The sequence below is a fragment of the Oncorhynchus kisutch genome, linkage group LG3, assembly GCF_002021735.2.
Source record: "Oncorhynchus kisutch isolate 150728-3 linkage group LG3, Okis_V2, whole genome shotgun sequence".
NCBI lineage: Eukaryota > Metazoa > Chordata > Actinopteri > Salmoniformes > Salmonidae > Oncorhynchus > Oncorhynchus kisutch.
In genome coordinates, this window is record NC_034176.2 from 62,312,048 (window position 1) to 62,324,685 (window position 12,638).

Below are 12,638 nucleotides of genomic sequence, written 5' to 3' on the forward strand. Positions count from 1 at the left end.
TTTCCTCCAGCATCTTCACAAGGTCCTTTGCTGCTGGTCTGGGATTGATTTGCACTTTTCTCACCAAAGTACGTTCATTTCTAGGAGACAGAACGCATCTCCTTCCTGAGCGGTATGACGGCTGCGTGGACCCATGGTGTTTATACTTGAGTACTATTGTTTGTACAGATGAAAGTGGACCCTTCAGGTGTTTGGAAATTGCTCCCAAGGATGAACCAGACTTTTTTTCTGAGGTCTTGGTTGATTTCTTTTGATTTTCCCATGATATCAAGCAAAGAGTCACTGAGTTTGAAGGTAGGCCTTGCAATACATCCACAGGTACACCTCCAATTGACTCTCATAATGTCAATTAGCCTATCAGAAGCTTCTAAAGTCATGACATCATTTTCTGGAATTTTCCAAGCTGTTTAAAGGCACAGTCAAATTTAGTGTATGTAAACTTCTGACCCACTGGAATTGTGATACAGTGAGAAGTGAAATAATCTGTCTGTAAACAATTGTTGGAAAAATTACTCATGTCATGCACAAAGTAGATATCCTAAACGTCTTGCCAAAACGATAGTTTGTTAACAAGAAATGTATGGAGTGGTTAAAAAACAAGTTTTAATTACTCCAACCTAAGTGTATGTAAACTTCCAACTTCAACTGTATGTTGTGAATGTGAGCCAACAAAGATTTGTTTAAGTGAATCAGCAATCCAACATGTTCTAGGGTTGTTCTTGTTTTATTTGGGGCGTGGTGTCTTAATCACTGGTTACAATCTTGAATGGCATGTGTAATAAATATCCCATTATTTACAATTTCAAGTAGTAAATATTCATCACAGTACAGGTGAAGAAAATACAATATTTGCAGTTAAAATCTCCACCAATTGTTCCCTGGGAGATACCTGTGTTATAGATAACCATAGATTCATAACTGAACAAATATTTTGTTATGGGCCTTACTCACAATCAAAAAACATAGTTCAATAACAAATCAAATGTTATTCAAACAGTACATAATGAAGACAAAAAACTTGGGTATCTTTACTGAAGGGCTAAAATATAAATTTGAATCCCATCACCAATACCCACTTTCTTTATTAATTTGCCAATATGTCTAATGTGATTGTGATGTGGAGACCCTGATCTGTAGTGCTGTGCTTTAGCCTGAGGTGCGTGTGGCAGTGGGATTCCGAGTACTGCGTCTACGGCTGTTGCGAAGTGCGTTGGCTCCTGCTCTCTGCTTCCTGCCTCGGCCATCCCTCACTGCCCTCGCCGGGGACTGCCCGGGGGAGTTCTGCAGAGCCTGGAACACGCTTTGACGGGTTACCTCACGGTTGCCACAGGTAAAGGTAAGTGCCACTCCCTCGTTGCTCTTCATGACACGGGAAGTACCGTCAGAGGTGCCATCAAAGCAGCGTCCCAGTGCTATCTCTTTGGCAGTGCGGGGGTCCTGGTCTGTCACTGTGTAGATGCCATAGTTGTGGCCCAGAGGGTCCAGGGGTGCCAGCATTGTGAACTCATTGGTGTCGTTGTTGACGGCTAGAGGCAGGTGATTAACCAGGTACTCTTGAAGCATGGAGTTAACATTGTCCCTCTTACAGCTGCCCTGAGGGATCACCTTCACCAGAGTGCGGTCCACTCGGTCCTGGTCATAGAGCATGCCGCTGCACTTGAACTCCAGGCACACAGCAGAGACGGTGGACTGGTCCATGTCGCGGATGCTGCGGGTGTCGCGGAGGCCATACAGTTGGCCAACGGTCTTGGGATGAGTGCCGCCCTGGTTTCGGGAGCGCATGTTGATCTCATGGGGACCATTGATCTTGACCTTGACATAGCAGGCTCGGTACTCCATGGGCTTGGGCCACCAGCTCAGGTAGTCTTCTGTCCAGCTCATAGGATCGTCTTCGTTGAAAGGCACTGTGTTGTAGTCGTAGCGATCTCCCTCCACTCTGGTGAAGCGGAAGTGGCCTGCAGTGAATGGGGCTTCCTCACACTCTTTCAGTTGGTCAAATGAGTACACAGGTCCATTGAGCTCTTCAGCTGTGTTTGGGCTGGGCTTGGCCACATTGATGCTGAAGGCTGTCTTCTTTAACTTGGGGTCATTGTGGTCTGACCGTCTGTAGTTCAGCTTACCCAGGTATGGCTGAGGGACTCCAATGATGTTGGGGTTAAACTTGGGAGCAGATGGGACTGCCTCGAGTTCTTCTCCTCCCATATTGGCCATGACGTGAGCAGAATATGCGTCAGGTTTCTGGTCGTCGCAGAAGGCAGGCAGACAGGCACCATTGGGGCCAGTGATGACGCTGTCAAAGCGTCCCCAGGCACGAGGGTTGGAGGAGTAACCTGCAGTGGGCTCCATGTTGATCAGGGTCACCACCACTCCCTCTACCTGCTCACTGGGCATGAAGCGATCGCTGCGGAAGCTTCGCACCTTGATGTAACACCTCCTGTTTTCTGGGACGTCCAGGTTAAACAGCCTCCTCTCTCTGATCTCCATGTTCCCAATGAGGAAGGTCCTCTCTTCCCTTTTACCACGTTGCTTCTTCTCCATCTGGAAGCTCCCCTCCTCCTCCCACATGCCTGTGTCAGGGTTCAAGGACCACAGCTTCATGGTGTCCAGGTGCTCGGGCATTTTCACCTGTGTTGAATCCATTTTCACCTTCACCTCTCCTGCGTTCAGTGGTTCTCCGGCCTCCTCGTCCCTGAAGTCAACTGAGAACATACCGTATGTTCTCAGGGGCAAGGTGTCACCCTCATCTCCTATGAAGTTGAGGTCACTCTGTGCGGCTGCTGCTGTGGACACGTCTCTAGCGTCCAGAAAAGTGATGCTAGCCTTCACATTACCCACAAATACTTCTCCACTCTGTTTGTAGAAGGAGTTGGGTGGGATCTGGATCTCAGCAATAGGATCCTCGCCCTCCACCTCTCCCAGCTGAAGAGTGTTGAGCTCTGTTGAGCTGATGGTCACTGGTTCCTTCTTCCTCAAAAGCTTGATCTCATGGTAGATGGCGCCCCCTTTGGTGTTGAATGGAAGAACCTTGGTGGTGTTGACGAACTTATCCATGTTGTCCACAAAGGTCATCACCAGCCTCTCAGTGTCATGGGGGACCTGGATGGAGAAGGTGCCTTTGTAGCCTGTGCGGCTGACTCTGGCTCCATTGATGTAGACGTGACCAAATCTCATGGGCTCCCCAGTGTCTGCGGCCACAGCCCGCCCACGCACAATGACTTTGGTCTCCACACACTTCTGGCAGCCACATTCGGTCACCACCATGGTGGGGAGCTCATAGCCCTGGCATTTCAGTTGTTTCTCCTCCATCTTTGCCACCCCACAGCAGTATGCCACTGAGTCTTTGCACCTGATTCCATTGTCCAGCTGTCCTGCACAAGTCCCTGAGTGGCACTTTCCTACATCGTAATAGAGTGAGTCGGAGCTGTTTTGATAGCAGTCATGAGGTAAGCGAATAAGGTAGGATTCGGGTTTTGGGTTACATGAAGGTTGATCTTTACCTGTGAGGAGAAAGGGGTAGAAAACAGACCAACACATGAAAAGATTTACAATCAATTATTTTATGAGAAAATCAATACGCTTTCATTCTCCCTCTGATCATTGACTGATGTCATGCTAATGGCTGTTCACATAGTATATATGAATGTGTGAATATCAACCGTGGTGCTTTGTGATCAGACCTAAGACTGTGACTACGGCTGGTTTGGACTTGATGGCCCCAGCCTGGTTGCTGGCCCTGCAGTAGTACTCCCCAGTCTGCTCCATGCTCAGATTTCTTAAGACCAGCGTGCTGTCATAGTTCAGCTGCTTCCTGTCCAGCAGGCTGCCGTTGTGAAACCTACCGAGTCACAGATGACTGTTGAACACTATACCCAGCCAATACTGTTTGATTTTGATATGGTAAATATATAACATTTTCCAAGCTGTCATTACAGATCCATTGGCTTACCACTGGTAATCTTCTGGCTCTGGTAATCCACCCACTTTGCAGCAGAGAGCAGCTGTCTGGCCCTCTCTTCTGGCCTTGTTCTCAGGGTTCTTCACCACATGGAGCTTCTCTGAGGGATCACATTACAGTGTCTGAGACCAATGTAAAACAGAGAAATGTAACAATGACAGCTTTCATTTTTTTGTTGGTGTGGCCATTTTACCTGCTCTATTCAGCATGATACTGAGGACAGAGGTGCGTTCGGTGCTGTGGGGCACGATGACAGTGTGAGGGGCGTGATTCCGCAGCTGGACGGTCAGTGTGGTGTTGCCGTCGGGACAGATCCCTGGGATGCGAAAGTGTCCATTGTGGTCGGTGATGGTGAGGAGTTTGGAGCTGGGGCCGAAGCGGAGGATGGTGGCCCCTGGGGCAGGGAGACCTCCAGCACTGCGGACAGAGCCCAGTACAATGTGGTCCTGACACATACAGGTGTCACACTCCGCATTCACCCTACCCATCTCACAGTGCAGTGTGCAACCTGGAACAGCAGCAGCAACACAGTTTAACATGTCAGACAGTGCCTTTGTACATTGGTTTAGCTATGACCATTTCTAGAATAAAATGCAAATGGTATGCAAATAGTACTGTGACATTACAGAGGTTTCTATCATATTTAATATCTGTAATGGAGATGTTGATAGCGACTCACCAGTCCCAGAGCATTCAGGTCCTTTGCAGGCTCTACCCTCCACTGTAGGTCCGCTACACTGCTCATCCAACTGCTTAGGCTGGGACTGGCATTTCCTGGAGCGCACCTGCATTGCCACCAGACCACACTTGGCAGAGCAATGACTCCAGTCTGACCAAGGACCCCAGGCATCCTGTATGCCTTCTGACCCAGTGTTGCCTGATTGAAAATAGGTTTTCACTCCATTACAAAAGACAGATATAATTGCAGTAGCTAGAAATATTGCTTGGAGGATAAATGATGGCTTTCACTACTATAGAACAGTTTTATTTGACATAATACAGTAGCTACTTCTCAACTGTATTAAAATAAGGCTCCCAGCCACACCTTTGGGGCACAGGAAGCGCACAGCGTAGTTGGAGCAGTTGCGGCCAGGGGCCTGCTCAGCATTGGCGCACCAGAAGCCCAGGGTAGGGTCTGCATGAGTCTTCTCCCCCGTGTTGCGAGCGGGGATCCAGTCAGTGGTGCGAGCCTCCAGAGCCCGGGGGGCGTCACACACCCGCGCACGGTAGTAGAAACGGATAGCATCCAACTGCTCATAGTCTCCTCGACCTCCAGGGTGGTCCACGTTGAACCAAGTGGTCCACTCATAGTTATCTGGACACAGAATGTCGTACAATGAATACTACTTCAGAATGTTACAGTGTTTCCTCTTTGGCCATAAAACAATGGCATGACATTTTTTTTAGCTCTTTTCTATGCTGCTGTAAACATAACTGGTGCCCTTGGGCTGTAATTCTGAAAGTTATAGTTCTTCATACCATATTGTTACATAGACATTAACTAGACTTAAAGGCACAATCCGGACTTAAAGCCACAGTTGTGACAATTGTGTAAAGAGATGTATTTTGGGATGTTAAATGTTACCTTCAGAGTGGTACACTGCAGGGTTGTTTTGTCTCGCAACTCTCAAACTGTCTCTCCTCCATGTTCCTGTAAAACATCACACACACCTCATGATGACTCATGATTGACCTGTTGTGACATCACTGACCAACTCCTTAATGCTGACCAGACTGGCCAAACCTCGGACCAGACAGACCAAACCTCTGTCTATTTCTGCCCAGAGTAGTCTGACCACCCGTAAAGCAATGGGAAAGAATCTGTATCTTTCAAATCGTTTAACTATACTCTGAGTCATGGAACAGAATATTACGAGTTTGACTTGAACTTCATGTTGTGCCACACTAATCTCTTTCTGGTGATTTGCCCTGTGTACTTTGGAAATAAAATGAATTGCTCCAACACATGAAGCTGCCAATAGCATTTCAAAGTGGTCGAGGAAATATGTTGTGGACCAACAGTGAAAAGGCTACAAGAGTTTATTTATTTTCCATTCATCGTTACTCTCAGCTGCAAACAATCAACTGCTTTGTACTGTAATGTCACTGAAACCAAGAGATTGATACTCATTATTCATTCTGCTTGCTGTGTAATTTGACATTTGTAGTGTACAGTGTTACATAATGCATATTTGGACTTTTCCCAGACCATTACATTTACATTACCCACCAAACGCTATAATCGTTCTGAGTTCACATTGGGGCTCAGTATAAGCATGCTACTGGCACGTACTTGTGTGGCCAATTGCAGACAGGTGTCTCCTTAGCCTGGTGCTTATACATATCCCGCCTACTTAAGGTTGTAGAGCAGAATCAGTAATGGGGACATGCAACAATATGCCTGTTTACTAATGGTTTGGGAGAATAAGGAGCACAAGCTTCTGCAGAGTCAGAAGATCACCAGGCTGCTGTCTATGTCCAAAGGAGACCTCTGTTCTGACTTCCCCAATTCACATTAGATAATACACTCAACTTTATAATGAAATGATCAATGATAATTGAATTTCCACATACAGGATATCATCCTGGTTTACGTTTTCCAGTTGAAATAATAGTTACAATTCCCAAGCTGTGGCTTGTGAATGAATTATGGAGTTACAACTCCCAAACCGAGCTCTGTGTGTGTGTGTGTGTGTGTGTGTGTGTGTGTGTGTGTGTGTGTGTGTGTGTGTGTGTGTGTGTGTGTGTGTGTGTGTGTGTGTGTGTGTGTGTGTGTGTACATGTTAGGGGTGTGTGTGTGTTGGGGATAGTAAGGAAAATGTAAATAGTAACTGCTAATGAAGACCAACCTTGTGCCGTAGTGGTGACTCCCAGAGCTAGGAGGAGAGCCCATGTTGATAGGCAGCACATCCTGGCACTCTGCTGTTGCCTCTGACCTGTGACCTCTGACCTTGTGGTAATGACCTTCACACCCCAGGAACAACAACACAAAGAATATTCCTCCAGCAACTCCTGTAGAGGGAAAATACTTATCCAGAATCATTGCTGGCAGATTATCACAAACAAAAACAGTAAAGTGTAACTTTGTGTTCCACAGTATTAAATGAAATGCTTTTATTTTCTATTGCATATGATTCCCTGGATGGAATATTATAAGAAGCTGGAGGGAGGAGCTATAAGAGGATGGGCTCATTATAATGGCTGGAATGGAATAAATGGAAAGGTATCAAACATATGGAAACTACGTTCCACTCTGTTCCATTAATGGCATTCCAGCCATTACAATGAGACAGTCCTCCTATAACTCCTCCCACCAGCCTCCACTGATCTACACCCTGGTGACAGTGATTAAATGCATTTTTTCACTGAGGAGAACAACAGTAATTTAAAAAACATACAGTATATTGGTGATTATTTTTTACAATTTTATTTCACCTTTACTTAATCTGGTACGCATGTTGAGAACAAGTTCTCATTTACAACTATGACCTGGCCAAGATAAAGCAAAGCAGTGCGACAAAAACAACACAGAGTTACACATGGGATAAACAAACGTACAGTCAGTAACAGAATAAAAAAATCTATGTACAGTGTTTACAAATGTAGTAAGGTTAGGGAGGTAAGGCAATAACAATATGGTGATGAGGTAGTTGGGTGTGCTATTTACAGATGGGCTGTGTACAGGTACAGTAATCGGTAAGCTGCTCTAACAGCTGATGCTTAAAGTTAGTGAGGGAGATAGAAGTCTCCAGCTTCAGTGATTTTTGCAGTTTGTTCCAGTCATTGGCAGCAGAGAACTGGAAGGAAAGGCGGCCAAAGGAGGTGTTGGCTTTGGGGATAACCAGTGAAATATACCTGCTGGAGCGTGTGCTACGGGTGGGTGTTGCTATGGTGACCGGTGAGCTGAGATAAGGCGGGGCTTTTGAATATGTAGCGAGGGTCAGCAGAATGACAGATTTATCAAATAAAAGAATAATCACTATTTTTATCCTTCTCACGCTTTGAGGTCTATGGGAGGGACACTAGAGGAGGGTGCAGAATGAAAGAACATTATGGATGTGCAGAAGCCTTCTCAAATGACACATCTGTGCTAGCCATCACTTGGTGTCAAGGGCACACTAAAACGTTTCTGCATCCATTGACCAAGCACAGGGCTACACAAGCCAAATAGAAAATACACACACACACACACACACACACACACACACACACACACACACACACACACACACACACACACACACACACACACACACACACACACACACACACACACACACACACACACACACACACACACACACACACACACACACACACACACACACACACACACACACACACACACACACACACACACACACAAATGATATCCCAAGAAAAGCCACGCACATACGTTTACTTATTACCATGAACAGGCTACCTCCTTCACAATCACACACAAACACTCATAGCTACACACATACAAGCTGATACCTATTGTCCGTCAATACGTCAAACTGTCTTTCAAGTTCACACAGACTAATGAGAATGTCTTTCAGTATTTTATGAAATGTCTGAACTCACAAATGTGCATCTATTGAGCAGTTTTATATCATCAATAAACCAACACTCAAAGAACAGAAGCTGAACTCGCATTCAGCACCCCAAAATCATCTATAAAAAATCTGTCTGTTGAAAGAACAACGTTAACAGTAAAGTTCATAGATGGGTCAACAGGGAACGAGAGGGAAAGAGAAGGCGACTATGGATCTCAGTCTTACCCTGTGAGTACCTCTGTATAGTAGTGTTGAGTAGTCTCTCTCCTCCCTGTATGCAGTGTGCTGTGTCTGTGCTGACTGTCCTGCTGCTCTCTCTTATACAGCTCAGTGCAGAGCCCAGGGTTCGGCTCCGTGCTATTCACAGGAAGCCAGCTGAGAGCGTGAAGTTTGGAGACCACAAGTATGACTGAGCCCACTCTCTGCTGCTGCTTCTGGGAAGGTCGGGGGCTTACTGTAACCTGCTGTACCTCTGTGTCTATAGATGAGGATACCCAGGTCTAGACATAGACATAAGGGAGAGTTGACCTCAGTCAGATGGGTCATCATTTTAAGTGGACATGGAACCTAGTTAAAGCTGGAATCCGTTGCCCTTTACACTTCTACCAGTCTGCGGGTTGAAAATGGCAGGTTTGGGCACTGATAAACGCCTAAATTGGAATGCAGTATCTTTACAGTAACATGCTATACATGACGTCAGAGCTCTGGGTCTGCGCTTCACACACTTTGGAGAGGTGTAACCACTTGGAGACACCAGTTAGTCGTCCCACTCAACCCCTTGTCATTTTGTTGTCCTATGTTGCACCTACCCCACATTTTTCAGGAATGGTTTTACTATGTTTATCACAGTGCCATCCGTTTTGTTACTAAAGCACCTTATACCACCCACCACTGCGACCTGTATGCTCTAGTCGGCTGGCCCTCTCTATATATTCGTCGCCAGACCCACTGGCTCCAGGTCATCTACAAGTCCATGCTAGGCAAAGCTCCGCCTTATCTCAGTTCACTGGTCACGATGGCAACACCCACCCGTAGCACGCGCTCCAGCAGGTGTATCTCACTGATCATCCCTAAAGCCAACACCTCATTTGGCTGCCTTTCGTTCCAGTTCTCTGCTGCATGTGACTGGAACGAATTGCAAAAATCGCTGAAGTTGGAGACTTTTATCTCCCTCACCAACTTCAAACATCTGCTATCTGAGCAGCTAACCGATCGCTGCAGCTGTACATAGTCTATCGGTAAATAGCCCACCCAATTTTACCTACCTCATCCCCATACTGTTTATATTTATTTACTTTTCTGGTCTTTTGCACACCAATATCTCTACCTGTACATGACCATCTGATCATTTATCACTCCAGTGTTAATCTGCAAAATTTTAATTATTCGCCTACCTCCTCATGCCTTTTGCACACAATGTATATAGGCTCTCTTTTTTTTCTACTGTGTTATTGACTTGTTTATTGTTTACTCCATGTGTAGCTCTGTGTTGTCTGTTCACACTGCTATGCTTTATCTTGGCCAGGTCGCAGTTGCAAATGAGAACTTGTTCTCAACTAGCCTACCTGGTTAAATAAAGGTGAAATAAAAATAAATAAATCAAATATGTTACTGTCGTTATCAGCAAATGTGGCAAAAAGTACAGTAAATGTAACATGCACAAAATCAACAGTGTAATGTTTGAATTCAGTCTTGTCATGTGTACTTTCATGTCCTCACCTTTGGTCTAATAATTTTACCAATAATCTCTAAACTGTTCCCGTTCTTTTTTGTATTTTATTTTTACCCCCCCAAAAATATATATTCTAACTAAATATAAACATGCTGTTCCCTTTCAATTGCTACCATGGTTATGCATATGCTTTTCATATTTATTCTGTAAGGAACATTTCAATTTACCCCAATCCATATAGGTCAACTCCCTCTAGTGATAAGGGTTAGAGGTGAAACTTCCACGTCCGTTTGGGATATTATAACAACAAAGAAGTTACTGCAAACAACCAACACTGTTTTTTCCCCTCTGACATCATTGCACGTGCGAAAGATGCTGCGCAACGCTCCTCAGCTCATCAACAAAATCAATAACAACTGTGGTGGGGTGGCCAATGGAGCTTTTTCACCCTACTGCGGATTCCATCTTTAACCACCTGATGTACATGAGATGAATAATCTGGTATTTCCTGCCCTTCTATTGGAGTAGGTCCATGTCAGTATAGTGAGAAAGAGAGAGTCAAAGACCTTCCAACACAGACAAGAACACAACACACCCATACCTAAATGATTATATTGGGGGTCCCCAGTTGAAATGCCAGCAATAGCCTTGAATGTGAATTGGTAATTACAATGGCTTCATCCCATTTGTTGTGCAACATCAACACACAGTAACATTTCTCTGAAGCTGCTCCCATCAACAGTTTAGATTAGAGGCCATGAAAACAGTTATTATGAACGACCCCACATTATGACAGTAAACACACAGACTCATGCCCTTTGTTATTAGTGTTCATTTATCCAGACGTTGATCTGTTGATAAACAGTGTCTTTGGGATTTTCAGTAATGGTGTGCCGACAGCAATACACTGACTTATGATGTCACTAAAATATAGAAACTACAGCTACATGTGTAGCCCAACTTAAGGTCATAGCGATCCCACATCTAGCTAGTTTGGAGAGAAGATGTGACTGCTTAGATTAAGGTTAAGGTTAACTAAGAATTCTCTGATTATAATGATGAATGTAAACGTAAGTACTTACCAATTTTTGTAGTCTGCTGCTACTATATACAAGTAGGACAACATTCCACTTGACATTATTCAACCAGTGGAGTGGACACATTCATACATTGATTCACCATTTGCGAGAAGGTGGGTCAGAACAGAATAGCTCCTCCTTAATCATGTGAATCCCATTCTACTAACATCCCTCTCACCACCAGACTACCCTGCACTGTCGACCCCAGAAACCCGTCACTTAGCACCTGAGCACAGTGTGAAACAGCTGAATCCAATTTAACGAGTTTATGCCTTTAAAATGTAAGATACTCACGATGTCTTTAAACAAGATAAATTAACCTTCAAATCCAATATTAAAAAAATATTTTCATAGACACAATCTCATTAATTTCAGATAATGTAATTATGGGAACATTAGCTCAAAGCCCAATGAAAGGCTATATTTATACAAGTCGTCATGCTGTCACTCACTCTTCATCATCCGCTAAATCACTGTGAAACCAAACATTCCCCCTTAATAGAGATTAATGTTGACCATCATCAGGGATCCTGTATAAGACGTTTAACCCTATCTGCTCAATCACATTATAGAAGGTTTTGAAGCGCCTCTGAGACACAGTCCTGCACAATATTGGAAATGGAATGGCAGTAGTGTTCACATTCGTCATTTACACTCATAAACAACTTTATAGGGTTTATAGGGTTGAACTTTATAGGGTTTATAGGGTTGAACTTTATAGGGTTCTTATGAAATGAAAGTCTATTTCATTATGTTTGCATCATGCAATCATTGCGTTCACTCGTCAATTATTGGTCATCAGTAAAAGGACATGAGGTTTTGTCATGTGTTTTCTGGGATTGATGAAAATCATTTCATCCCCTTGGTTGAAAAGGCTGGTTGGTAGACTGGCATTTTTAGGAACTGAGGAGACCTACTAAAAATAGCTGGTCAGCGTGCCTCTACTAAACGGTCCTGGACAGTTCTCAGTCTGATGGTTTTCCACCCGACCCTCATTAACTTACCTCATCATGTAAATTACAAGGCGCGGTGTGCACAGCAGGAGGAGTGGATGGATGCCACTCACCCTCTGGCATAACAACAGAACTGGAGTTCTGATCTAATGGACACCAGTTCTGTCCTCTTACACCCAGGGGAAGTGACAGAGAGATACCACAGCTCTTTTGCTGCATGTTGTTCTTTATATAACCTCACTGACAAATACTGATATTAATGGCAGCTTTGTGTTTGATGTTCACCGCTGGTTTTAGATGTTGACATTGATAGATTATAGATTATGTCAAATTAACAGATGCAGATCAAAGCTTGTTGAAGCCGAAAAGGAAGTTCCCACGGAGTGGCCCCGAGAGCCATGTCCAAATGGAAAAGCCTGCACCGTCCTTAAGCAAAATCTT

The 12,638-nt window shown here is 44.5% G+C and overlaps 1 protein-coding gene across 1 annotated transcript; it reads right to left on the bottom strand.

Annotated features, from left to right (window-relative positions):
• Window positions 1–705: 705 nt before the first annotated feature.
• Window positions 706–8,805, bottom strand: cilp (cartilage intermediate layer protein, nucleotide pyrophosphohydrolase). Its single transcript, XM_020478460.2, has 9 exons — window positions 8,719–8,805; window positions 6,805–6,967; window positions 5,541–5,606; window positions 5,001–5,270; window positions 4,635–4,832; window positions 4,149–4,463; window positions 3,947–4,055; window positions 3,678–3,835; window positions 706–3,497 (listed from the first exon to the last, which is right to left on the bottom strand). Exons 2-9 carry the CDS (start codon window positions 6,863–6,865, stop codon window positions 1,147–1,149), a joined length of 3,528 nt encoding a protein of 1,175 aa, XP_020334049.2. The 5' UTR covers window positions 6,866–6,967; window positions 8,719–8,805; the 3' UTR covers window positions 706–1,146.
• Between the last annotated feature and the right edge of the window lie 3,833 nt (window positions 8,806–12,638).

Coding starts and splice junctions, on each gene's coding strand:
- cilp (XM_020478460.2), bottom strand. CDS start 6,865: ATGTGCTGCCTATCAACATGGGCTCTCCTCCTAGCTCTGGGAGTCACC. Junction 5,271..5,540: donor TGCAGTGTACCACTCTGAAG/GTAACATTTAAC, acceptor TTCTGTGTCCAG/ATAACTATGAGTGGACCACT. Junction 4,056..4,148: donor TATCATGCTGAATAGAGCAG/GTAAAATGGCCA, acceptor GTGATCCCTCAG/AGAAGCTCCATGTGGTGAAG.